The sequence below is a fragment of the Mus musculus genome, chromosome 11 (assembly GCF_000001635.26).
Source record: "Mus musculus strain C57BL/6J chromosome 11, GRCm38.p6 C57BL/6J".
Classification (NCBI taxonomy): domain Eukaryota; kingdom Metazoa; phylum Chordata; class Mammalia; order Rodentia; family Muridae; genus Mus; species Mus musculus.
The window spans coordinates 75,880,602-75,908,391 of record NC_000077.6 but is presented as its reverse complement, the minus strand read 5'-3'; the positions used below and the strand labels follow the sequence as shown (position 1 = coordinate 75,908,391).

At 50.6% G+C, this 27,790-nt stretch overlaps 1 protein-coding gene across 15 annotated transcripts in view; it reads left to right on the top strand.

Annotated features, from left to right (window-relative positions):
• Rph3al (rabphilin 3A-like (without C2 domains)) overlaps positions 1-27,790 on the top strand; it is a 136,623-nt gene that overhangs the window by 59,223 nt on the left and 49,610 nt on the right. For 12 of the 15 annotated variants that reach the window (XR_388486.2, XR_003949467.1, NM_029548.4 and 9 more), the window contains one exon: positions 1,745-1,874. Coding sequence is in view for 13 of the 15 variants with exons in the window: in NM_029548.4 (NP_083824.1) it covers positions 1,745-1,874 (130 nt within the window). In the remaining 2 variants the exon portion in view is untranslated. Of the gene's footprint in view, positions 1-1,744; positions 1,875-7,498; positions 8,668-27,790 lie in introns of those variants that run through there. The other 3 variants (XM_011249101.2, XM_011249102.1, NM_001291159.1) reach the window with 1 other exon arrangement.

The following is a 27,790-nucleotide window of genomic DNA, read 5'->3' as shown; positions in this document are numbered from 1 at the left end:
GCAGAAAGGCAGCTTTAGGAGGCGATGCCCCCACTAGAAAGATGACTGCTGCGTCAACGGCCTCTTGTATGAGCCTCAATCATACAGACAGGTCATTATCTTGTCAGTACAAACAGGGCTCATGGCAGAACGGCTGGGTTTTTCTTTTTTTTCCCCCCCCATCTAGCCTGGCTTCTTACAGATCTCCTCCCCAAGGGCCTGGCCAGGTTCTGGGCTAACCTTGAATGCTGGTGATCGACAACCACCCTCCCCCCAACACACACCCCTACTCTGTGCCCCATACCCAGGATGGTGAGCAGGGAGTGGGTTGCACGAGCCTTGGTGGAAGCGCTTTTGGACACCCTCAGTCAGCAGGCTGCTGTCCCAGTGCTGCCTCAGGAAGTCCTTTCTGTGATCTGATGACACCCTGCCCCGAGCAGCAGGGAATAGATGGACCCAGAAACAGTAATTGTTCACACAAAGGAAGCATGTCCTACATGATGTGTGGAAAATGACATGGACTGACAGGGGGTTCCTGGGGGCAACCGAGCCACACTGGGCTAGAACTGGGTTTGCCCCCAAGCCCTACAGATGGACAGCGGTGTCAATGTGTGGAAAATGGAAGTGTTCACCGCATAGCATGCAGGAGGAAGTAGCTTCACTGATGAGCTAACTATCCCTTGTCCCCCTTAGCAACAGCCTGTTGCCTCAGGAAAGTGAGAGCCTGGGGGGATCCCCATACTAGGCAAGTTTAGAAGTGGGGACCCAGGCTCTACTTCTTGGGAGCTTCATCCCTCAGCAAGTCACTTCCTGTTTCCCCAGCTCCAGTCCCCTCTAAAGCAGGAAGCGTGGCTCCTTTCCCCATGGGAGGGGCTGATGTGGCCACACGCTACTCTGCATCCATTCAAGAGTTCTTACTGAATATCCGCTGGGTACCAGAAGCAGAGTGACTGACAAACCAAACAGTTGGTTATATAGCAGGAGGTGGAGGGTGGAGAGGGCATCTCCAGTGGGAAGGGCTATCGATCCCAGGCCGGGCACCTGTGCAGGCTCAGCTGGGTTCCTGTGTGCTCAGCATCCGGCAGTCTCAAAGAAGAGTTGATTTTTCTCTTCTGTTGCCAGCTTCTCATCTGCCCAGATGCTCTGCCCCAAAGCCTACCAGACTTTCAGTACTGCCCTCTGGGACGCAGTTCGAGACCTCCAGCCTGCTTTGGAGAGAGGGTCCCACGTCCTCCTGGCTTCTTCCTTTCCTCTCTCCTCATTCTTCCAGATTTCCACAGGAGCTTAGAAAAATGTCACGTAAATCCAATCGCCTTCAAACTCTCCAGTGACTCCAGATTGAAATGAGCCTCCGGCCTGTGACCTATAAACCTCTGAGATCTGCCTTAGCCACGGGCCCTTCTCTGGCATATGGGACATTGCTCAGCACCCTGTCGCATGTCTTCAAAGTGTCTTCCCAGGCCTCCACTGACCTCGCCTTATCTGGCCCTTCTTGTCCCCTCACTCTTGGCTTGTTTTCTTGTTCATGAATCTTCCTCTTTGTTGAACCTAAATTCCAAGAGAGCCGGGGCCATGTGTGTATCCGGCCTATTAGTTACACTATTTCCAGTGTGCAGCAACACCCGAGCTGCTCTGTTAACAGCAAGTTAACCAGTGACTGGGAGTCAGCCAGGGGAAGGGGCGAGGTGAGGTGAGCGTGTATGCTTAGACTCCCACTGCAGTCCTCTGAAGCACCTTCCCTCTGACGCCCTGTCCTGTGCTGCAGGCGGCTGGTGGAGCGGCTGGAGACAATGCAGAGGAACGTGATGGGCAACGGTCTCTCCCAGTGTCTGCTCTGCGGGGAGGTGCTGGGATTCCTGGGCAGCTCCTCCGTATTCTGCAAAGACTGCAGGAAGGTAAGCCCTGCTCTGGCCTCACCGTTCAGCTCCCCGGAATGGGTCAGAACTGCAGCCCTGTGGCTTTGCAGCCCAGTTTCCAGGACAGGTCGTGCACATATGTATGTGGTGCTAGCGTCTGCTCTTTGGCAAGAAGGCCCTGAAGATGGATGGTGTGGCTTCTAGAGCTAGCCCTGGCAAGGAGATTGCGAACCTGGGTGTGAATCCAGCTCTTATACTGACCTCAGAAAACTGGTCTAGTATATTATGCCTCACTTTCGCGGTCTGAAAAATGGGAGCGACTATCACATGTACTCAGACACATTGAGTGCAGAGCTCACAGAGCCTTATCCAGCACACAGGTGCTCAGTAACTGTTAGGCAAGCACTGTTTCCTGAGGGCCAAGCAGTGTGCTAGGCCTGTGCTGGGTTCTTCTGTTCTGCTGTCTGCTCTCTTGACGCCAGGGAGAATGGCCTTTGCAAGACCAAATGGGTGTCTTTTCTTATACTAAACTGCCCTGTGTTAAAGCATTTCCAGACCTTACTCGTTGACTTTGTTTAGTTTACTATTTCCCAGAGAATAATGTGCCTGGCAAGGTTTGCGTTTATTCAGGATCTCAGTCTTGCTCATCATATGGAGCCTGTGGTGTTATTTTTCTTCCTAGAAGAAACTCTTCTAGATTATTCCACTTCCAGCCATGACTATGTGCTGTGCAGCAATCAGCATGAAACTCCCCTTTGCGGCCTCCCGTGGTCAGAGACACTGTCACCCCAACATCTTTTTTGGTTTCACCCTAGTTTTGCCGGAACCTATCCTCAAACAGCTTCCAGGCCTGCCGTTTTTAAGCTTGAAGTTCTTTCTTTCTTAACTTTCATGTAATGTGCATTGGTGTTTTCCCTGTATGTATGTATGTATGTATGTATGTATGTATGTATGCACACACACGTACACACACATATCTGTCTGAAGGTGTTGGATCTCCTGGAACTTATAGACAGTTGTGAACTGCCATGTTGGTGCTGGGAATTGAACCTGGAACTTCTGGAAGCACAGACCATGCTCTTAACTGCTGAGCCATCTCTCTAGCCCCAAGCTTGGAGCTCTTAAAGTGAACAAGACAGAAAGAAAAACATCTCCTCTCTTAAGATAACAAGAGATGACAAGCCATAATCAACTAAGATGTTTTCAGAGATTTACCAATTCTGAGAAGAAATAACAGAGCCTCGGATGGGGTGGGCGATCTGCACCGAGAGGGCCATAGAGGTGGACCTGCTGGAGCAGTACATGTGGGCTTGAAACCTGAGGCTTTTGCAGCCTTGGCAAGGACATCATGTGAGGAAATCCAAAGCTAAACATTAACCAAGACGAATAAGCAGGAAAACCAGGATCCGAGGCACAGCCTTTTCTCCTTTCTATCGCATGAGGTCATTCTACTCTAAAGGCTATGAACTGATCATCCAAGCACAGCAGAGGGCAATGGGGGCCTGTAGGGCCTGCTGGCTGGTTCCTCTTTCAGCCCAGAACTAGAGCCTACCTAGGTGGTGGGTGTAGGAACCTGGGGATGCTTTGCTCCCAGGAATGGGGCAGGTGGCTGATGTTTTGTGCCTTCTACTTTCTGTCCCTGTGACTCCAGCAGCCCGTTTGCTCCTCCTGCCTCTCCAGCTCACCACTACTCTAAAGAGTTCAGTATTGTAGGACCACGAAAGGCTGTCTCATAGCTCATCCCACGGGACCTTTCCCCTGTCATAGGGCGAGCTGCTGACCCTGGTTATCAAAGAGTTAATACCAGCTGCTCCTCAGAGAGCCATTGCCTAGGCAACGGACTGGCCCAGGGGAGGGCCTCAGCTGGGTGACCACTGTGGGGGAGATGTTCTTCTAGACTTGTCTCCCCCCACTGCCCAGGGCCCTGGAGCTGGGCTGGTGGCTGGTTGGAGGACATTTCTATGATGTGTTCTTTCTAGGCCAGGGGGAAGGAGACTGAATGCTGGCCTGGCAGAAACTTGTCAGGACAAAGGTGGAAGGGGAGGGAGTACTGTTTAGATGAGGGCATTGGGGGGCTGGCAGGGTTGTCTTCATGTGTCCTTAGACTGTTACCCAGTCATAAGTAACCACTCTCCCCCCCTCCCCAGGATTTTCTAGATAGGGTGTCTCTGAATAGCTTTGGCTGTCCTGGAACTCACTCTATAGACCAGGGTGGCTCCCAGCACACAAAGATCCACCTACCTCTGCCTTCTGAGTTCTGGAATTAAAGGCACACCCACACCCTACTTGCCATTTCTTTAAATAGAAGGTCCACTGTGTGCAGGCTGGTTCCAGGGGATAGGGAAAAAAAAAATCCTTGCTCTCATTGACGCTGTTTTCCAGGGATAGCAGAGAAGGAACAGCAAACAAATTTTAAATGAGCAAACACAAAATAATGCCAGGAAGACTTAGCACTTTGTTCAAAGTGGAGTCTTGGTAAAGGGAGGCAGGCCTCTCTGAACCGACTCTGGATACAAGCAACAGTCAGCCTTGGGGAGGATCCGGGTGGAAATATGTTCTGGGCAGAGGCACCTGCAGGCACGAAGACTCTGAGGTAGAACCAGCTGGGCTCTAAGAGCTAGCAGAAGTATCTGGAACAGAGGGAGCGAGGGATGAGCTTGGGCCAGGTTCCACAGAGCCTCATAACTCCAAGTCAGAAACTGGAATTTCATTGTGTGTTTAGGAGGATGCCATGGAGACTGGGCATGGCATGGGGTACTGAGAAAGGACGGGATACAGTTTGTTTTGTGGTTGTATATTGGGTGTTTTGCCTTTTCTGCATGTCTGTGCACTCTGTGAGTGCAGTGCCTGCATCAGCCAGAAGAGGGCAGCATATCCTCTGAAGCTGAAGTTGCCCTTGTGAGCCACCACGTAGTTGCTATTACTTGAACCCTGCCCTGTGGAAGAGCAGCCAGTGCTCTTACCAACTGAGTCAGCTCTCCAGCCCCTGGTGTGTTTTCAAGGGGTGGCTCTAGCTGTTGCAGGTCAAATAGGCTGTTGGGAAAAACAGTACGCAAGTGGGAGGCAAGCTTGGTAGTGATGGCTGCCATTAGAAGAATGAAGGCCTGGAGAACAAGGCATCATGGGGATGGAAGCCCTATGCTAATAGAGCATCAGTGTCTTTTGTGTGTTCTGATCAGATGGGGAAGAGTTAAAGGTTGTAAGTGAGAGTCCCTGATGAAGAGCCCTGGCCAGGAGAAAGCCAAAGTGAGAGGCACTTGGCCCCACTGCGTCTCAGAATGGCTAGTATACTGTTCCCACACTAGCCCTGGGAAGTTCCTGTGACTCCTGCCTGCCTGCCTGCCTGTGGACACAAATTGAAGGGTGTTTCTCTCTTCCTCGAAGCAGGAACAGAGGTACAGAGGTACCCACAGCTGTAGGACCGGCTTGGGTCCCGTTCCCATATTGCTTCTGTGGAGGGCTCTGGTAAAACTCACTCCGCCTCTCTCCGCCTTCATTCCTTTATCTGTAAGACAAGGTCGAAAGGCAGCCATCAGCACCAGGTGGATGTGAGGGATGGATTAGCTGATGCAAGGAAGCCCTTCACAGCCTGCTCCATCACTAGCTCCTAGCAAAGGCAGGGGCACCCTGTCACTGTCATGGTGACCGGGCCACCCCAGGGGCTCCCTGCTCAGAGGTTTGCCACAGAGCATGGACCCGACCATCATGATCACAGGAGACACAGAGCGAGGCACAGATCAGCCAGCCGGGGCAAGATGCCCTAACAACCCTTTATTTATTTCCCTGTGGTTTGTGACTGGGAAGTCCAAGGCAAGTCGACGTCTCCCTGGCCTGCCTCATGGATGGCTTTTTCCTCATACGGCATCAGGCAGGAGCCCTGCTGCCTCTTCCTTTACAGACATTAATCACATCAGGTATGGCCTCACACTTCGGATCCCATTTAACCTGAGCTCTTTACTTGCAGACGAACGACCCTTTCTCCCAAGATAGTCACAACGGGACTTGGAGTTCAACACACTGAGCTTTTGAGAGACCCAATTTAGTGTATTGTACCCCATATTTTCCTTATTAGAATTCATGTTATGGTTTCTTGTTTGCTTTTTTCTTGGGTTCTCTCCCTCTCCCTCTCCCTCTGTCTGTCTGTCTGTCTGTCTGTCTCTCTCTCTCTCTCCCGCCCTCTCTCTCTCTCTCTCTCTCGCCCTCTCTCTCTCTCTCTCTCACACACACACACACACACACACACACATGCTCTGTGTGTGTCTCTATCTCTTTAAAATGAAGTCTCCTATCTAGCCCATTGTAGCCTCCAGTTCAGCGCTTCTGTCTCTGCCTCTGGAATGCCGGGATTGCAGATGGGTACCACCATGCCTGGAAGCACTGGTGCTTTCTTGAGCTTCATATTGAAGCTGCCACCATAATTAGTCTTTTCTTTTCCAAGAGTTATGTAACTAAATTAAGGACTTGGATACCTTTGCGGTTCTCAATATTGGTGTCGAGCTGGCAGGGCCCCATGAATGTGCAGGTGCCAATGGTTCATCCAGGCACAGTCTGTGTGTCTTTCAGGGGTGAGGGGAATCTAGAAGAGAGGGAATTCTTCCCTTAGGTCCTGACTGTCAAGGTGGATGGGCAACATTCTCTAGAGTGACACCCACTGCTATAGGGGCCTAGGTTCCCAGGACTTAGCAACCCGGAGAGCTGTGTGGAAGAGCGAGTCTCCCAAGACCAGAAGGTGTATGTTTAAACAGGCTGCAGAGAGAGGATACTGGGAAGACCCTTGGCATTGGAAGGGTCCAAGCCAGACCTGTGTGGGTGGTGGACAAATCCTCAGGTGCTCCTGGGGACACCAATGTCCCTCCAGCAAGATCCCTGCCAGTGTCTGTCAGCCACAAGCTAATGAACATGCAGGTAGAAGGCACTGCAGTCCTGGAGCTGTGGCCCTCTGTAATTGGGTCTGCGTGCATACACACACACACACTCCGGCTGCCTGGCCTCGTTTCCCTGGCAGTAGTGAAAAGGGAGAGGAGCTGACTGGTTAATTAAAGAGGCCTGGTACTTCTAATTGCCTCCGATCCAAGTCAGCCAGCAGCTTCGCAGCCATGGGAGGCTGTGCCCGGTTGCAGGATGACCATCTGAGCCCCAGGACAGCACTGTCACCAGTCTAAGGAAGCAGTTGGAGCTTTTCCTGGTCTCAACCAAATGGATCTCATAGTGCAGGCCCAGGAGAGGCAGCCTGACATAACTTAGACCTTGTGTGCTGAGTCCTAGAAGCAGAGGGGCTGAGGTTAGCCCACAGTTTTCTCCAGGCCCTTAGCAAAAGTTCTGTGGGGGCATTATGGCCCCAGCCCAGCATTGGAGAAAACTGTAGGGCAGGGGCTGGTCCATCCCTGATCTCTCCTGCCACGGGCTCCAGACCATTTTGCTCTAAGGATCTGTTTCTTGCTGCAGAGAGTGGCAGTAACCCCAGGCTAGAAAGAGGCTATGTCATTTCCCCCTGAACCCTAAGCAGACTCCATTCTGCTCAGGGTGAGGGATTTGTGGCTGCTGAGCAATGGGCTGGGGTGGGGGGAGCAGATGGCACTTGCTTGTTACCCTCCTGCCTGCCACGCCTGGGCAATCTGAGGGAAGAGAGTCCCTCCCCATCACTGTCTCACACTTGTCCCCAGCTTGGGATCCGCTGGCTGCAGCACTTCCTAGAAAGCCTGCTGATTCTGAACAGAGATCTCACGTGCTCCTTGTGAGGATCTGGGAGTGCTCCCCAGCTAGTCCTCAGAGACCACCTCCTGCAGATGGAGACACCAGAGGAGTCAAAGAACTCAAGTGCCAGCTACGCAAAGTACAGACGGAGGACCAGAGGCACAGACGTCCTTCAGTGCTGGCTGGAAGAGCAGATTCTCAGCCCCCCTGGAACCTCCTGAGCCAGAGTCTGCATTTCATCAGATTCATTAGCGTGATGTCTTCAAGTGCCATCCTCTCCTTTATGAAGGGACTAACATTTCAAGGTGACTCTTTGACCATACTTCTGCTGGTCCACTCATCTGTGATGGACACCCCGAGCGCTCCCACAATTTAGCTCTTGTAAACCGTGTGACTATATGTGTGGTTGTGCTGATCTCTCTGAGATCCCGCTTCCAATCCCCTGGGAGTAAATGCCCAGCAGTGGCATAGCTGCATCCCACAGTAGTTCAGCATGACTTTGTGAGGAGCCGCCATACTGTTCTGCACAGGGGCTGAATAATTTTACATTGCCGCCACCAATGTGCAAAAGTCAGGAAAAAGTCTTTTTTTTGGGGGGGGGGCAGGGAATTGGAATATGCCGGAAGTCCTTAATGGCTCCCATCCTGACCTCCCTTTCCAAGCCTGATCTTAAGCACCTCAGCTCCTGGGGGAGAGGGGAGAGAAAGCATAGAGATAGCCGCCAGCCACCTTGAGTGATAGCATATTTATCCTAGCTGCCTCTGAATTGGCCTCGCTGTGTCCTTTGTCCTCCTCGGCCTAATTTGATGTGGAAGGCGTGTGTTTGTGCCTTATTACAAAGATGGATTTTTTTTCGTTCTGCTACTGATGTTTCCTAAATTCCCGGAAAGAGTCACTTAATTCCTCTGCCCTGAGGGGCCCGCTCAGGCAGCTCGCCTGTCACCAAGGCTGTTTGGCAGGAATTGACTTGGCTCCTGTTGTTAGGATCAGAGGATTGGACCAGACACCAAGCTGTATCTTGGAACATCCACCTCGCCTGGGGTTGGCAAGCAGAACATCTCCATTAAGGCACACGAGCCCTGCTGCCTAGAGCCCACAGACAGCCTTTCTTCCCCCAAATAAAGAAACTGCCACTCCACGCAGTTGCCAGTCCATCCTGTTCATAGGGGTCATCTGGATAGAAGAAGGTGGGCTATGGCCCTCTTGGCCAGTGGTGCCCTTAGCTCAGTGGACTGATTCTCCATCCCTGGCCTGCGTGTTAGTTCTGCAGCTCTGGACATTGTGCCCACCTGACTCCCAAGGGATGCCAGGCTTACACGTACATAGGAGAAGGAGTTCTGTAGGAGAGCTGAAAGAGGCCCCAGAACAGATAACAATGGGGGATGCTGGGCAGCCTCTGTTCATGGAGAGCAATGTTGGAGGGATGAAAATGTGCCCATCAGGACATGGCTAGAGCAGATGTGGCTCTGCAGAGACACAGGGCTGCTAAGCACTTGGTATATGGGAGACTGAGATGAGGAGGAGAGGGAGAAAGGCAGACTAAGGAGAGAGGAAGACAAGAAGGGGCTTCAAAGCCAGGCTGAAGCATCACTAGAGTCACCCAAGAGAGCTGAGCAGTCCTGAGATCTGTGAGAGAGGCAAAGTCCACACAGATGTCTCAGGGAGACCTGGGGGCACTGTGGTAGGTTGGCAGGAATACACCGACACCTGAACTGGCCATGCAGCAGGGACCAGGGGTGGTGGCACACACCTGTCATCCAACCGTTTTGGAGGCTGAAAAAAAGATGATTCAGAGTTCCTGGCTAGCCTGGGCTACAAAGACTGGATTGTGTCCCAAAGGGAAAGAGTAGCCAGGGCCTAGATTAGGCGGGAAACCAGGATATTATTCAGAAACAAGGAAGAGAAATTAATGAAACAAGTTTGAGTTATTGGGGGTTGGGGCTATGGCTCGATTGGCGAGTTCTTGAGTGGTTTGAAGCTCTGGGTTTGATCAAAGCATCGTATAAACTCTGGGGTGGTGGTGCACACCCCAAGGCCGTCTTCAACAAGCTCAAGGCCAGTCTGGGCTATATAAGACCCCGACTTTTAAAAAGCTTTCTAGTAATTGACAGCTGCCTCCATTGCCAGGCCCCTTGTCCTCTTTGTCACCAAAGCCACCATGGGAACCGGCCAGCCATACTTTCAGGTGAGGAAAGGGATACAAAGCAGGGGACGAAGTCCTTCCCCAAGTGGAGTCTTAATGGCCTTACCAGCAGGCTGTGTCTCAGAACATGAGAACTATGAAAAGACCAGGGCAAAAGGAGTAGGTGAGGGCGTGGCCTGTCGGGTGATGTTTGCATGGCCTACCATCCTGCTGTTCAGTGTCGGCTTCTCTATGCCGTCAGTGAGCCAGGACCAGATGCTGGGTGCCTGTTGTGTGTGGCCAGGTCATCCAGGCTGAGAGTAGCACAAAACTAAGGAACCACCTTGTGACCCCACAATGCTGTCCAGTGGGGCATGAGGAACAGAAGGATAAGAGGAATATGAAGAGAATATGAGCTAAGCCTTCTTCCCTGCCTAACTCCTCAGCATTCCAGAGCCATCTTCAACAGCAGAGCATAGACTGCCCCAGGCTCAGCCACTAAGACCTAAGGGCAGGATCTTACCCCAGGACGAGCTTTCAGCCCCAGCCAGCCGCAGTGTGTATACTCCAGCTTCAACCCCAATTCCAAAACCCAAGATCCCTCCCTGGCTATTGCCGGTTACTCTGGAGTCTGCCATGAGCACGCTGGCAGACCTAGTCCTCCCTCCACCAGGAGCTAGGTCAGGGGTCTCCCCTGCTTTGAACAACCCATGAGCTAGAGTGAATTTTTAACAAGGACTGAAAACAAATGCAAAGAGAAGCTTCTAATGGGTAAAAATTGTAGGGATTACAAGTTGACTATCCATAATGGTTTATCAGAGCTTGGGCATGTCCACAGCTTGCATCCTTTCAGGCCTGGCATCATGGTGGTGGAACTGAGCAGGGACACAGCTTGCTTTCTGGCCCTCCCTTTCTTAGCCTAAAGCACCTGATGGCTCCAGAGGGTCAGAAGGGGGCTAGAGATATGGCTTAGTGGGAGAGCTTGGCCAGCATGAGGCTCTGGCTTCATTCCCAGTACCACAGATGTGAACAGGAAGGAGACCTCCTTCTCCCATGGTTATGCCATTAACCAGTAAGCAAGAGGTCCGAGGTTGGGTCTTAAAGACCCAGCAAGACTTAACCTTGAGACTCGTCTCTCCCTAGATTTATGTATTATGCAGGATGTGGGCACAGGACCTCAAGCATGCTAGGCAAGTGCCTCCTGGCCATCTCTTGGACTTTTAAAAGATGATAGATTCTAGTGCCAAGTGGTCTCCATTACTGCATTCAGTTGCCTATGTTCTCCTGCCTCGATTTTCCTGACCTGGAAATTGGAGATAATCAAAGTTTTCCTGCCTTGGAGTGTGGTTGTGAGGATTGAAATGAGTTAGGCATGTGATACGCTCTTAGAGGTGGTGTCTCGTGCACAATGACTGCTGGAGAATTAGTTTATACAAATGTAGGTAAAATATTTACCCAGCCCTAACCCTAAGAGTTTGGGTGTTTTTCCTTCTAAACTCTTCTCTCACATCCAAGTGTCTACAGATGTATATGTTGTTTGTGTACTGAGGGTATATGTTGTCTACAGATGTATATGTTATTTGTATACTGAGGGTATATATCGGGAGAAGGTTGTTCTCAAGACAGGGTCTTGCAAAGTAACCCTGGCTGGCTTGAAACTTGCTGTGTAGCTGAGATAGTCTTGATTTTCTAGTCTTTCCACCCTTGTCCCCCAAGCAATGGGCTCCCAGGCCTCCACCTACCTCTATGGCAGTGCCTGGCAATGTCTGTGTATTTTCTTGATGAACCTAAATATATTTCTTATTCTGTAGTTTCTTTTGTTTATGTTTTCACTTCATATCACATCAGAATCAACATCCCACACCCACACGCACGCAAAACAATCCAATTCTGTTTTTAGGAACTATGTGATAATATAAGGGGATTTCCACACTTCCCTGCAGGCCTTCTTCCCAGGTTACTCACAGCCTGCAGGGGCCACAGCTGGAGTGAGGTGAATGGATGCCTACCCCCTTAGACAGCAGACATCTCCCATCCCGTTCCTTAGTCTGTCTTCCTTCTGAGATCCCCTGCAACTTGCCTCTGCACACTGACCCCACAACCATGCCTACCCGTGTCTGAAATCTAGGTGTGACAGTTCAAGCTTATTTCCAGAAGGTTCCTTGGTCTTTCTGTGGGTTGGGTGGGAATCCTGTTGTCTAAGGCCATCCTTATCTGCCCTCCTATACCCACTACAATAGGGCCACACAGCCCTGTCCCTCCGATGGATGGATGTGACCTTGAATGAAAAAAATCACCCCTCCTCCTCCCTCCTCCACACACACACTTTATCCCCCACTCCCCTCGAGGCCCATGTGAGAGGAAAGGGTTGAACTAGACAGTATCATAGGCTCTTCCAAGCGGTTTCATCTTGTGTGCTTAGGCACACCCAGTTTCCATTCACAGACTGGGGGTCAGTGTGAGGCAGGTACAGCAAGGAGCTGAAGCAGCCTCCCTGTTGTAACCTCTGTGCCTGCCTGAGCGTTCTTCTGGGGCTTTATGTGGATGCTGTTGCTGTTTTTGTTTTTCCAAGTTATGGTTTCTCTAGCCATTCTTAAACTCTATGTATGCCAGGCTGGCCTTGAACTCAGAGATCTGCCTGCCTCTGCCTCCTGAGGGCTGGGATTAAAGGTGTGTGCCACCACCACCAGGCTCTTCTTGAGGAGGCTTTAAAGCCACTCTAGTTTGCTTTCTAGCCCTCTTGAGCTCAGGAATTGTGTCCTTGGGTCAGGAGGAGGCCCACATGGGTTGGTGTGCTCTGAGAGTTCCACTGTCCTGAGTTCCCACAGCCCACCACTGTTAGGTGATAGTCAAAAAGCAATGTGTTTAGACTATTTTCTAGAAGGAGAAATAGAAGCTTGGAGATACAGCTCACTTGTGGTAGCTCAGCCTAGTTGAGATGTTATCTCCATACCTTATGATAAAGGAAGAGAGCTGAAAATATTCAGGAGACCTCCCCTAAAAGGAGGAGACCCAGATGTCACCTTATAGATGGGGTGCCCCAATGCCAGAAGCAACTCCACGCCCATGGCAGGTTACAGAATCGGGAGCGGCCGCTAGCATTGGCTCCCTGAGGCAGTTGTCACAGTCTGGCCTGGTTTGTCATGATCTGGAGACGTCTGGACGGACATGGGGAGTTTGTAGGGGTCTGGTTTGAGTCTCCCTGAGGCTAATTGCCTAATTGAGTGACTAAGAGCTCCTATCTCCCAAGGGTGGGAAGCAAACCTGCCCAGGCTCCGTGGACTTGCCCAGGCTGGGTCACAGTGACACACTTCCCTGCCTTAACCATGTGTGCCCACCACCCACCTTCCCCTAAGGTCCCTGGCTACTGCAGTTGCAGCTCCTTCCTCCTGGTCTGGTGGGTAGAGCTGTGCCAGGCTCCGGCAGCAGGAAGTGCCGCTGGGCAATCTGTTTAGTGGCTCGCTCTTAGCAGAGGTAATCCTGTGGACTCACTTGTCCTCTGCGGTGGTAAATAGCAGATAATGACATTTCCAGTCCACGGTGTGGCTCAGCGCCACGTGGTACCCCTCTCCGGCTGCCCTGCCAGCTGCCACACTTCAGCAGGCCTGCGACTCTTCCTTGCTCTCACATCGCCTCTTTATTGCTGGAGAGTTTTCCCCAGGGCTGTCAGTTGCTCACTGACCACAGCTCAGGGTGTGGGTAGTCAGTCCTTCTCCATCCTGGGGGCATCAGGACAGCTCTGCTGATGGAGAGCAGAGAGCAAGGGTCGGGTGGGGGAGGGGAGAACTGGCTCTCTTCCTCCAGGCTCCCAGTACCTCCAACCTCAGAATCAGACAAGGTCAGGTGCATTCGGAATGGTATAGCTGGAAATTCCAGCATCAAAGGACCAAGGGCTAGGGACTTAATGGTAGATTACTTTCCTAAATTATAAGAGGTTCCATCCATAATCCCCCTAAAAATAAATAATTGTGGCTTTATTAGATGCTTTGGTGGAAGGGGAGGGTCTCTAGCCCCATTCCGTTGAAATTTGTTTCTCCTTTTTTATCTACCTCCAAGGAGAGAGACATGCCTTCTTAGAAACCATGTTCAGACGCAGGCAAGAGCTGGGTAGTACTCGAAGGCAGAGGCAGGTGAACCTCTGAGTTTGAGGCGAGCAGAGAACAGAGCCAGTTGTGGGGCAGCCAGGGCTGCACAGAGAAATCCTGACTCGAACACCACCACCACCATGTAGGCAGGAGTGAAGTTGGTCCTATAGGGTATGAGACCCACGCCCCTGGGTGCAGGGAAAGGGCCGAGCTGTCTGGCTCTACTTCCCGGCTCAGTCTCTGCTCCTGCCCTCTTACATCTTGCTCTGCTCACACCATTCTCTGAGTCTCCCTGAAGCCTTCCGTGACTCCCTACTGTATGTAGAACAAAGTCTAAAATCCTCTACATGGTGCCAGGGCCTCTGCCTCCTTCTGTGGGGGCAGTGGGAGCTGCTTGTTGACTTTCTAGCATAATTGGCACTAACTCCACCCAGTGGGTCTGTCTCCACCTGACCCTGTCTTGTCATTGTTTCCCACAGAGCTTCAGGCCTGCCATCACCAGGGTCCCTAATTAGCCATTAGCACATTACCCAGACTGTTAGAAGCTCTGGGATGTTTGTCTGGTCTGCTGGATTTTTTTTTTTTTTTCCAAATGAAAACAAAACAGTTCAAAAAGGAACCTACTGGTTGTGTCTGAATCGCTGGAAAGAGGGGGATGGGGCTAATGTAATCCTTGGAGGCCAGAGGGACCCTTGATGTTCTTCTAGAACAAGGTAGAGCTGACAAAGTACAGGTGCCAAGCTTGGGGGGGGCAATCTGGGGGGGGGGGCTGGGGGCAACCTACTGACTTTGGCTAGGGGTCTGTGTGGACTGGTGTTTTTGGGGGTGCTGTGGACTGGCCACTTTGACCCATAGCTACACCAAGCCTCCAGACCCCTCATTTTGCTGCCTATGGTCCAGCCTCTCAGGCCCAGCAGCCTCTGGCTGCCTGACTGTGCCCTGGGCCCAAGGATAGTGGTCCTTCCTCTTTGTACGTTGTCCATTCTGTCATCTTGTCCATCCTACCTATTACATCACTGTTTCCTTGGGTCTGAGACCTCCCCACTCAAGGCCCCTTCCTGATCAGCTGATTGCTGGTGCCCAGTGAGCCTCTGAGCTGTGCCTTCTCCCATCTCACCTGTACCAGGCCCTGCCACCAAGCCTTTCTGCCACTTCTTCCTGAGCCTCAGGGTGCTACCTCCCCCGGGTCTGCCATTAACTGGCTCTTACTGTTTTCTTTCCTTCACATAAGTACTTATGGGCTCTGTGAATAAGGGCAAAGCCTGGTGCCTCCCACATGTTTAATCAACAGTACAATATTACTCCCCAATATTAAAAGGATGCTGAGCTCAAGGCCTTCCCACAGCCACCCCCGAGTCTGTGTATCATCCCTTGCCCTAGTGTCTGCTGCCCTGATCTTTCTTCCAGACCTTCCCTATGTAACTGTGATGAACAGTCCTCCTTCCAAGGGATTGTAGGAACAAAGACTGAAATACCGAAGCCTATACCCTATCTCCTCCTTCCTCCCTCCAAACTGCTGGTCAGGCCTCTGAATGAGCCGCCTTTGCCTTCCTGCCTTCTAAACCCACCGAGATCCAGGAATTCTGCAAGTTTCTGGAAATGTTTCAGAAGATATTCACCACTATACCATCAACATACCCTGAGAATGTTCTGGAGAAAGAAGTTCTAAGAATACAGAGGCCAGATTACAGAGCTGGAAGAATGAGTGAGTCTCTGCAGTCACATCTCTCCCCTCCTTAAATGCTCCATAGGCCACCTGAGGCTCCAGGCACAGAGGGAGCTCACCTGTGGCATCTGTGCTTAGCACTTAACCTCCCCTCCTGTGACAGACAACTCTGTTCCAGGCTCTTGCTGAGCACTGGGAATCAACTATGAACAATGTGAGTCAGGAGCATGGTTCAGGAATAGAGTACTTGCCTAGCACCTGCAGAGCCTTGGGTTTGACTCAGGGGAGCTGGTCAGGAAGGAGACTATCCAGTGTGATGTGGTCAGCACTGCTTTGGAGATGGCCTCACACCTGAAAGGGGACCAGGGAAGACATTAGTGTCTCTTGGAGGAGCTCAAGGAAGGAGCAAGGGAGGAGGAGATTTTCGGATGTGCCATAAGGGTGTGAAGATGTTTGCCAGGCATGAGGCTCAGCCTGGACAAAACCCTTGGAGACAGGAGAGTCTCCACAGAGATGGGAGTAGATGATAAACCATGAGGCTAGTGTGACGGGCTTGGTGAGCTGAGAGAGAGACAAGGCTGGGGAGAGAAAGCAGGACCAAACAGGAAGAGTCTCTCTCCTTCTCCCAGTCCCCTGTCTACATGTCTAGAAGTCTACTGTCTCTCTCCCCAGCAGCCAATGGACCTTATTGTGTCCCTTCTGTTTAATCTGGAGCTTCAATGTCATTGTCCCTGAGCTCAACTGATACCATTATCCAAATTCCGGGTATAGATGGCGAGAGTTAGCACAGGCTCCTATTCCACCCTCACACGAAGACTATGAAGCCGCCAAAAGCAAGCTTGGTGTCCCTGTTCTGAGGATCAGGCCCTAAAACGAGGAGAAAAACAAGCAAGGGTGATCCCTAAAATGTGCAGGGATCAGCTGGGCAGCAGATCCTCTGGTTGAGAGATCTCCACCAGTCAGGTCCTGCAGGTAAGGGCTCAGTTGCACAAAGCTCACTTCAGGTCGGTGCTGGTGAGAAGCTCAGCTGTGGAGCACCAGGCCACCAGCCATGTGGCTCTCTTGGACTAGACTGGCTTGTGGAGATGGCTCACACAGTTCAGGGAGACGCCCTCCTGGTTTGTTAGAAAGGACAGTCAGATGGAAAGGTGTGTGGGGTTAGGGTGGGGTGGGTGGAAGCCTCTGTGTATAGACCTCCTTCACTGTCCTGGAACCTATCCTGCGGGTTCTAATGGAGGCTAACATGACTGGTTACACTGTTGGCCATGACTCCCGACTCTCTCCTCTCTGGGGTTAAGGAGTGAATCGTCTAAGCATACCTTGGTCTTTTTGTTGACCAGACCATTCCCTAGCTGTCTTACACATTACCAGCCTTTTTAGCATATGAAAACTTTTTCCTCTCATTTCCTTTTTCCTTATTACAGTATTGTTGCTTCAAACCCTCTATGCTGTGCTGGGATTAAGCCTGGGTGTCCCACCATGCCTGATCTTGGGCTGCAGTGGTGGCTCGGCATGTAAAAGCCTTTCATGCAAGTCTGACAATCTGAGACCAGCTCCACAGGACCCACGATAAAAGCCAGGTGCAGTAGACCGCATTTGTAATCCCAATACCTGCAGTGAGATATAAGGGCGGGGAGAGGCTCTTGGTGAGAGATTATCTGTGGGAGACCTGATTAAGATCACATTCTGTTGTGGCCAGCTTTTTTGTCTGGGAAGTTTACCTTCAAGGAATGATGGCTCTATCCACTTGTGCTCCCTGACTCCCTAAGAACAAGTTTCAGAGCCTAGAAGCATCCTTCTTAATATGCAGGCACTAGAACTCAGGTGAGGGGCAAGATGGGGAGGGAAGCTTTACCCTTCACTTACTGACCTGTGTGAGCCTGAGAAGTGTCCTAGCACCTGGTTCCATAATCCATGTTGATCTGGGTCCAACACAAATTCACATCTTATGTGAGTACCCTACCCCCAACCCCTGTATACTGGTGCACATTTTCCAGTGCTGAATCAAATCAGGGTTTTACACCAGGATCTCAGGGTCCCAATCTAGTTCCATCCTCTCCTCCATGTGTGACTTTGAGCAGCCCCGAGTCTCGGGGCCTTCAGCTCCTCGTTCAGCTCATTAAGCCTTCCTGGCAGGGTTGTTGTGAAAGTCACTGAGATTAAATTTGATAATGATAATGTATGCTGAGCGCTGGAATGCCATGGAATATCTGCTCAATAAGTGGCGGCTATTATCATTGTTGCGAGTTGTAACTCTAACCACACAGCAAGCAGCAACACTGATGGGGGGTTCAGCTGTTGTCTCTACCACCTGGGTCTTCCCCCACCCTCACTGCCTGCGGGCCTGGAAGTGATTTGATTTGCAAAAGTGAAACTGGGTGAAAGAGCCCCTGCCACTGCTGGTCCATAGCAGTAACTGGCCTGAGCCTTAGTCTTCTGGTGATTAAGACAGGGTATTTGTTAGAGGCAGGCAGATTTCTGAGTTTGAGGCCAGTCTGGTCTACAAAGTGAGTTCCAGGACAGCCAAGGCTACACAGAGAAACCCTGTCTCAAAAAAAACAAAAAACAAACCAAAACAAAAAAGACAGGGTATTTGTGGACTCAGGTCCTCTTAGTTCTCAGGGCCTTGGCTAGCAAGTCCAGTGTAGAAGCAAGAAGTGGCCTTTGGAACTGGAAGGAGCTGATATGGCCTCCAGGGAGGATTTGCCTTACCCAGGATGGTTGGTCAGGTACAGGGAGGGCCTGAGGGACTCTGGGAGGATTGCATTCAGGAATCAGGATGGCTTAGTCCTTCCTATGTGTATATACATATGCACATATGCACACATGCATGTGCCCCCCCCACACACACATGTATATGTTGGTTTCCAGTCCTTGGCGCCCCTGGAAGAATCATTGCTTGTCTCCCCCCTACAAACTCTGTGAGACTCAGGCTTATCTCTTTGAGCACATGAGTCCCTCCCTCTACAGTCTCACCAGGAGCTAGTGAACCCCTTTTCCTTCTAGGAGGTTTTGGAGCAGTTGTTTAACTGCACAAACCACAAATGGGGTCCCTATGAGTGCAGGAACCTTCTATATTCTTTCTCTGTACTGTTTGAAATTTTAAAATGTTGTTGTTGGAAATAGATACCGCCTGTTGATTGTGCTTTTCCCACTGCACATGTCACATCCTGTGGTCACGAGGTTCTGATGGCCCTCCGATAGGTGGACGACACATGGAGTGACAGACTGGCAGCCATGGTAGGGCCCTTGTGGAAACAGGCACGCAGGGACTTCCCAACCCTTCAGGGCTGACATCCATCTCTATCAGGGATGGCTAGTTCAGGAAGCCACCCCTGGCTGTTCCCTGTGCCCTCTGTGATTATGTATGTCATTCCTCTCTGCTATGTGTTCCTGTGAATCTCCATGTGGGCTTGGCCACACCTGCTGCTCTGTCCACACCCAGGCCAGGGTTTCTGTGTCTGTAGCCTGGAACTGTGCCAGGTACCACATTGTTCTGGGGTCTCAGGGCTGTGCTGGGCACATTGTCCCAGTTGTCTTTAGTACTATAGTCATCCTCCTGCCCCCTGCCCTTCTCCCCCAGCTGCTTCTTCTTCCTTTCCTCCTCCTCCTCCTCCTCTTTGCTTTTAGGTCTTCTTTGAGACAGGGTCTCACTCTGTAGCTCAGGCTGACCTAGAACTTACAATCCACCTGCCTCAGTCTTCTGAGTTTTGAGATTACACACCTACACCACGGGCACTTTGTTTTTGTTGTTGTTGTTGTTGTTGTTGTTGTTTAAATTTTAAAATTACATTTATTTAGTGTGGGTGTGGGTGTGTGTCACTGCACACCAGCCACGGCACGTGTGTGGAGGTCAGAGGGCAGCATGGGATAGCCAGTTCTCTCCTTCCACCACGTGGGTCTCACGTGGATTGAACCCAGGTTGTCAGGCTTGGTGGCAGATGCCTTTACACTGTCCCACGTGGTATGCTTTTAGTACCTCATGCTGGGCACACACCTAACACCCTTCCCCAACACCCATCTCATTGAGTTCATCACCTGGGACCATAAGCCCTGTGCCTTGCATCCTGTTTAACTGCCCAGAATTAGGTTTTCTGTTGTTTCAGTCTTCCAGCTTCTGACTGGATGACACGTCCCTCTTTGCCCAAGTTCTTGTTGAAATCGGCTCTGCCTGCACTGTGCTCCTAGACCCACACTACACACCTCTGTCCCCTGCCCTCCTGTGTCCCTGCCCCTCACTGCACACACACACACCCATTTCTATGGCCCATCGGAAAGAAGACAGAAACTCCCAAATTCAATCTCACAGTCTGGAGTGGGATGAGGAGGTTCATTAGGACTAGAAAGGGTTAAAAAGAGGGACTACTGGGCACTGTCCTTGGTGCCCAAATCAGGCAGGGCCTCACCTCAATGTCCTGATCAGATGTACAGCAACACAGAAATGATGTGAAGCCACATTCTGGCCATGGTTTCCTATACAGGCCGTGTGAGTGTTGGTAATCAAGAGCTGCTGCCTTTGCCTTCTTTAACCCTCCCCTCTGCTGGGACACGTTGGTGACTGTGTGAGTGGCAGGTGGAAGGAGGTGTTTTGGATATGAAGGTGGTGTCATTTAACGGGGGTGGTGAGGAGGGAGGGCTGGCACAGGTCTGAGGCTTGCTCGTGGTCCCTATGATACCAGTGGCTCAGATGGAGGGAGCCAGGCAGAGATGCTCCTGGCTGAAGATGGGTTGGGACTGCAAGTTCCCTGGTAAGACATCAGGGAGGGAAGTCCTTCTGTAGGGCAGCTCAGCTGCCTCCTAGCTTCTGTCTTAGGCCAAGCAGTGATGACTGTGTCCTTTGGGAGCCTGTTTGTGACAGTATTTGAATGTGGTCAGGATAACAACTAGAACCTAAGGGTTCTTTGGGCTTGCTGGCTGCCTGGGCTATGTCCTAATGCTTGGGAAGGCAGGGCTAGGCTGTGCCCTCTCCCTTGTGAGGCTCCACCTTGTTTGGACCTCTGGATGAAGTGTAGGGTCCAGGGACCCATCCCTGCCATCACACTGGGTGGAGAGGGTGAAATTGGGTCCATGTTAAAAAAAATAAGTGCTTTTCCCAAATAGTTCTGTCAGCTGCAGCCAAAACCAACGTCTGTGTTTCTGACAGAACAAGGCTCACACTCTAGCTCCCATGGCCAAGTTATCCAGATCTCTTATTCATAAGATAGGATCCCAAATCCCTACTTCACCGAGATTCGTCTCCATAAAGCAGTGCCTTTGGTGCCTGGTACAGTATTAGCACCACATAAACTGTTTAAATATTTATAACACGTACATCAATATCTGAACTGTATGTATTAATTTGCTTGGCAGTGGAGCCTGGGGTCCCAGTACTGAATCTATGGCAACAAGACTGTTCTCGGTTCTTCTGCCTAACAGGGCAGGTGGCACAGCTGCAGGCACAGCTGGTAATGTCTTAGGGATCAAGCAAGGCTGAGCCTGTGGTCAGTGGGTTTGGTGACCCAGTGACTCCTCATCTCACCCAGTTGATCTGTAAACCAGTGTCCCACTGCCATGTGCTGTCAGTTTCACCTGGCCTGCAGAAGTCCAGATCTAATCCAGTAAAGGGTAAGTCTTTCCCAAAGTGTTCAGCGTAGACTTCTTTTAAATATGGATTCTGGGGTCAGGGCTGTCACTCGGTGATAGAGCACTTACCGCTACAGCATCCATGAGATCATGGGCTCTATCCCCAGCACAGAATGAAGGAAGGGAGGGAGGGAGGAGGGAGAGGGAGTAAAGGAGAGGAATTCTGCTTCTCCTGGTGCTAGGGACTGAACTCAGGGCATCACACATGCTGGGCAAGTGCTCTGCACTTGGCTGTAGCCCCAGCCCTTACTGCTTATTTATTTAAAACAGATTTTGAGGACCAACAAAATGGCTCAATAGATAAAGGCACTTACCATCATACCTGATGATATGATGATATGATGATACCATCATGCCTGACGATGATGATCATGCCATGTGAGTTATAGAATCTACATGGTAGAAGGAAAGAACTGACTCCCAGAAGTTGTCCTCTGACCTCCACACATGTTGGGTGGTTCACATGCATACACAGACACACACACACACACACACACACACACACACACACACACACACACACACACACACACACACCCCTACTCCCTCAATGTAAAATAAAGTAGATTTTGACTTAGTATTTGATTTACATTTTGGCTGATACCTTCCCAGAAATCCTCCATGTGTAGATAGACTTCTGAATCCATTACGTGCACATACATATTTATACGGTAGCTTGCCGACTTCAGATTATGCAGACTGTTTACGAGCTATTGCTTTTATACGCATTGTGTCCATCCCCCCTCTTGTTACCTGTACAGCTTCGCCGGTATCTTTGTCACCTTTTCCCTTTACGCTGTCATCATTTTTATTGCTGGTATAGCTTTTTCCTCACAGCACGATGTGATTTCGCCGTGGCTTTGCTTCCAAGCCTCAGGCCCAGCATGTGGGATAAGCAGACACTCAGGGGTCCTGCCTCATAGGCCTGTGCATGTGCTGAGACTGTGCTGTGTAGCCTCTGCATTTCCCTGCTTCATTGCAGAGGACAGACAGCCCCTCTATCGGTGTCACCTGTAGCATAGCTCCTATGGAAAAAGTCTCACCCATCAGCTTCAATGCATTGGACCTTTTAGGAAATGACTGTGACCCGTTTTGAAGCATCGTGTGTTGGAGTGCTTGTATAGGTGGGTGTATACTTGTACTACAACATGAGGGGGGTGTCAAAGAACAACTTTTTAGGATTGTTGCTCTCTTTCCACCATTTCGGTTCTGGGAGTGTATTGCTCTTAGGTCATCTTAGCCTAAAACATACCTACGTGTACTATTAATTGTATATGGAAGCACCAAATACTTTTCTTTTCTTTTTTTTTTTTTCAATCAGAAAAGATTTTATTACAAGAAACAATGACATCAGGTAAAAATGCAAAAATTGTGCAATTACGGCAAAATGTTTAAAAATATCTAAACATTTGCCCCATAGGACTACAGTACTTACTACATACCTGAGCACTGAATATTGAATGCCATCTTAAACTCTTCCCATGGGACTCTGGTTCCTCACAGATCACATCCACTTTTCCTCATGCACCAATGAAATCAACTTGATGTTTACACATCAACTTTGTAGGATAACAAGAAACAAAGACAGACATAAATAATGATTTCTTCAATCCTACAACACAGTTATACCTAGTTCTGTTTTCTTTCCAAATACTTTTCAATAACTATTCTTAGTAGTTTGTACCTGTAGTCTCAGCTGCTCTTGAGGCTGATATAGATTTGGTTACAGCTTAGGCAACCAAGCAAGATCTTATCTCTAAAACATGAATAAGTACGTAGCTACTGGTCCCACCCCTAATGCAGTATAGTTTAGGTTGCTTGGGCCTGCTGGTGGAGAGTCTCTGAAGGTGACCTCCCCTCTTGGGTTGACAAAGTGCTGTGAGCTTGAACCTCCAGGTGGTGAATAACAGTCCTGAGAAGCCCCAGGGTTCTTCCAGGTGTGGGTGGCCTATTTGCCCCAGATGGCTGTCCTGAAAGATGGCAGGCCTGCTCTCACGACTGTGCCTTTTCCTTTAAGCCCCCTCAAGATCCTCACTTGAAGCAGCTTCTGAAGCAGCTAGGTGAGTGTCCTGCAGAGTGTGGTGGGATTGTTGTGGTGGGGAGCCCACAGAGAATTCGTGGGGAGTTAGGCAAAGGCACCTGGGTTTTGATCTCTCTGGCTTTAAGATAAGCCTTTTAATTTATACATTTATTTTTGAGACCCAGTCTTGTGTGGCCTGAGTTGTCCTACCATGTAGCTGAAGATTCTCCTAAGTCCCCAGTTCCCTGCCTGTTTGCGGAGAGCTGAATTATCGGAGTGGTCCACTACCCCTGGATTATGCAGTGTGGGATGGAATCCAAGGCTCTGCCAATTGAACTCCATTGCCTGCCCCTCGGGGGCCTTTTGTCAGGCTCTCGGGCTCTTGGCTGTGGTCTGGGTAGGGGACATGTGGCCTTGGCTTCCTGGGCAGCATAACTGAAGTAGGTGTTATGAGGACATTTTGGGGGACACTGTTTCCAGCCTTAAAAGAGGTATTCCACACACAGGCAGCCTACAGGATGCACCCCAGGGGTGCTCATGTGAGGGTAAGATGGACATCTCTGCTGCCTGCCTTTATCAAAGGATGTTTTATGTCATTTCTGAGGCCTGCCCTGCTGGCCCCATGTTTCATTCCTTAAGAATAAGCGCCTCCCCAAGCCAGTAGTACAACTCCTCTGGGGACCCCACACTATGCACTGTGTATGCCTCTCCTCAGTCTAACCTCCGTCCCAGCATCCCACTCATCAGAACCACTTGGCATGGACCAGGCTCATGCTGCTAAGTGTGTGTCTGTGTGTTACCTCCCAGCACTTGGGCACATTCCAAGGGGAACACATCTCACCTTTTTTGGTTATAGTACTAGACAGGGCTCCCCTTTCTTCCTTTGTGCTTTCTGCTGATAATTGTAATGGGCACCAAGAAGAGGAAAGTGGGCAACAACAGGCATGGCCTCTGCCCTGCTGACAGCCTGGTGGGGACAGTGGCCATGGTCCTTCACACGCATTGGAGAATCAAAACATAACCTGGACAGTCGGGAAGAAGAGGCAAGTGCCTGCAATTGAAGTGGCTACTGGGTAAGGCAAGAGAAGCCTGCCTCGAAGAAGTGGCACTTCTGCCTCGAGTCTAAAGGACATCTAGGCCAGTGAGGAAGACCGCGTGGTCAGATGCATCCCAGTAAGGCTGCAGCACAGTGGGATCCCAGGACAGAGACAGAGCAAGGACTGGGCCCTAGTGGAAATCCAATGTGGCTGAACTGTAGAAGTGGAGAAAGCAAGGCTGTGGAGCAGGAGACAGGGAAGAACCAGAGGCCAGTGGGGGTGAGGGAGTCCATCCTGAGCACCCTTCACTGTGCAAAACGGGGTGGTCTTCATCCAGATGCAACAGGAGGCTTCTGAAGTCTCTTAAGCTGGCAGACGTAAGAGCAATGGCATGAGTTCAGGAGACTGTGTGTCATGAACCAATTGGGGGGTCTCGCTGTATAAGGGACACAGGCTGTGGGGCCCATGGTATAGGCTAAGGCATGGTGGTGACTGAGGCTTGAAGTTCCTATGGAGGAATTATTGAGTTGGGGGTGGGGAGGGTAAGGAGGTAGGATCAGGGTGCCTGCTCGGTTGGGGCAGTACTAAAGGAACTTGTGCTATTTGCTGAGGAAGATGTGCTGGCAAAGGGCTCCATCATACATTGTGGGAATAACCTTCCTTGTTCCCCACAACAGGGCACAGGTTATCTGTTGCCACTGATGTAGAGGGAGGAAAAGTAGAGCTAAGAGGAAGTGCAAGTCCAAGGCTGCCTCCGAAGGGCACAGTCTGCATCTGGCCTGTGCTCTACTGTCTGGCCCCTTCCCTGGGTTCTCGGGGCTGGACCACATATCTGCAAAGGGATGAACGGATGGGTTAAGAATAGCGACACAAGGCACACAGTCTGGAGGCTTCCTGTGACTTCGTTAGTGCTCAGATGTATTTTCAGGCTGCCAGGTACACGAGCAGCGGGGACCCCAGGAGCCAGTGTCCCATTGCAGAAGGCGATCCTACTCATGGAAAGCCAATGGCTTCCCCCAGGCCTAAGGCCTTCTTGCCAGGTGGAGAGGCCGGCTTGCTCTTTCATGCACAACCTTTCCTTCGTTCTTCCTTTTAAATACTGGCTGCTTAATTTTCTGTATTGGAATCCGAAAACAAAGACCAAACTCATAAAGGAAGATGGAAATGTCTCATTATTTCCCTCTTGATCTGAGATTTAATAGAGCAGCAATTCTGTACTATTTGAAGTGGAGCATCTTATCTTTCCGTAGCCCCAGGCTCTAGAGAATACCTGGCTCCCTGACAGCCAGGCGTGCTTTAAGCTTGTGAATATGGCTGGGTGGTGCCTGCGACTCACTGTAGCTTCATCAGTGGTGGCTGTAGCTTGGCAGGGCAATAGGGTTGTGCACACATGGGTGGGTGTGTCCCATCCTGCCACCTTTCTGATGCCTTACAGAAAACTCTAAAAGGCAAAGAGTCAGGGAGACAAACACCAAGATGGTGCTCACTGTCACCCTTTCTACCGGAAGGAGGATGGGAGTGGCTTTCTCTCCACCTGCCTACCCACAGTTCTGGTTTGAACCTAGGGAGCAAGCCGCACTGAGTTCTCTGCTGTGGAGAAGCAGGGATCCCATACCCCAGCACGGATGGGCCATCTGCCCCTCTTTCCTCCCACTACTCCGGGCTGGGGCACACCTACCGTCTTCAGCCTCACCATGGAGGGGGACTGCATGCCACATCTGTCCAAGTGGAGGACAGAAGAGTTATTGTGAGCTTTTTCCTTATTTCCCCCACCCCACCCCTGGCCCCACAGCATGGATGCACCAACCATCAGATGATTTAATAGGACATGCAAACCCCACCCTTTCAAACCCCAATTTAGGGGCCAGTGAGATGGCTCAGTCAGTAAAGGTGCTTGCTGCCAAGCCTGGTGACTTTGAGTTCAGTCCCTGGAACCCACATCGTGGAAGGTAAAGTTCTCCTCTGACCTCCACACACAGTACAGAAGTGTTAAAATGGCTTTTTTTTGTTTGTTTTTTTTTTGTTTTGTTTTAATCTCACTTAACGTCCCACCCCACCCCTGACACACACACTGATTGGTGTAGCTATCACCTTTGGCATGGTGACTCCTGGGGAAGCCATAACTCATCATCAGGTTCACAGTGCTACCTGGCCCTGTTTGTCCATGTGTGGCATCCAATGACCTGTGCTCTGTTCTAAGGGCATTGCATACTCGGTGGGCACAAGGATGGGCAAATTTTGCTGAGCAAATATTCTATCATTGAGCCTTTTCTCTGGTCCCTAATCCCCCTTTAAATTATCATCCATGACTGCTAGATACTACACCAAATGATGCAGAGCTTGAGGAGACTCTCATAGGCTTTTAGAGCAGGATGCAACAGGTGCCGCTAATAAAACAGTGCTGGGCGTCGGCTGAGTGCCTTTTATATACTGCTTGCTTTTCATGTGAATCTCAAGTTAATCTTCAAAAGGATGGATGGTGAACTCATCTTAGACATAAGAACATCTGAGGTTTGGACCAGATCGGGTAGCCCCATCCAAGGGCTTACCCCAATTTGCCCCAATCAAAGCCTATGTCCGAGCATCACTGACAGCAGGAAACAGGGTCAGGGTTATATGGACATCAAGTTGGTGGCTGAGTGCTGGGTGGTATAGGATGGCACATAGATGACTCCCAGAAATTCCAAGGGTCCTCACCATGCAACAGCAGAGAGAGACCCATGGTGGGAAGCCACTATGGACCAAATATTTGTGTCCCCTAAACCTATATTCTGATGCCCACACCCAATAGGATACTTGGAGGTATGGTCTTTGGAAAGTGACTTGAGTTAGAAGCAGTCACAGGGTTGGGCCCATACAATGGGACCGGAAACGTCATAAGAAGAGGAAGTGGCCAGAGCTCTGTCATCTGTCACATGGGAATATTCTAGAAGGCTGCCATCCGTTGGCCTTTCAGGCCTCCAGCACTATGGAAAACAGCTTCTGTAGCTTCAATCAAGAACTATGGTCTTTTCATCATATCAAACTGATCCAACCTAGATAGGGCCTGATGCTGCACTGTCCCCTCCCCCTAGGGACAGTGACCATTGGGCTGCTGGGTGGTTTGCAGGGTGCTAGTGGAGGCTGCTAGGCTGAGAGAGAACTCAGGACAGAACCAGACTGGCCAAGAATCAGTGTTGGAGCATGTATAAGTTTGTCCCAGCTATACCCCCATCCTCAGGGGACCCTGCTCTTAGAATCAGTCTGTGCTATGTCACTGGCCAATTACTTAGAGCCTTCAGCCATGTCCTAGGTCCCTGCCGGAACAGAACCAGCCCTCTGTTGCTGTGGGTAGCATGGGGCACCTGGGGAAAGGGCTCGATTGTTCTTCTGAACTCTGGAAGGTGACCCCATTTGGTGGCTCTCAAGCTGAGCAGTCTGCAGGATCTCGGAGTCTCAATCACTCCATGTCTTCACAGAGATCACGTGACACACATCACCCACCTCCTCCACACACTGTTGCTGGGGTCACTGTACCTGGCACACATGATTGCTCCATAAATGGTGGCCACTGGTATTTTTATCACACTTGATTTTCAAGAGCATGGTCTCATTCAACAGCCTTGGGAGGGCAGAGTGCTCTGTGTTACAGGGCAAAGTGTAAAAAAAGGCAGTAGAAACCTCTGGCCTCTCTGAGGCCTACACCAGAGGTGGTGGCCTATAGTCTAGG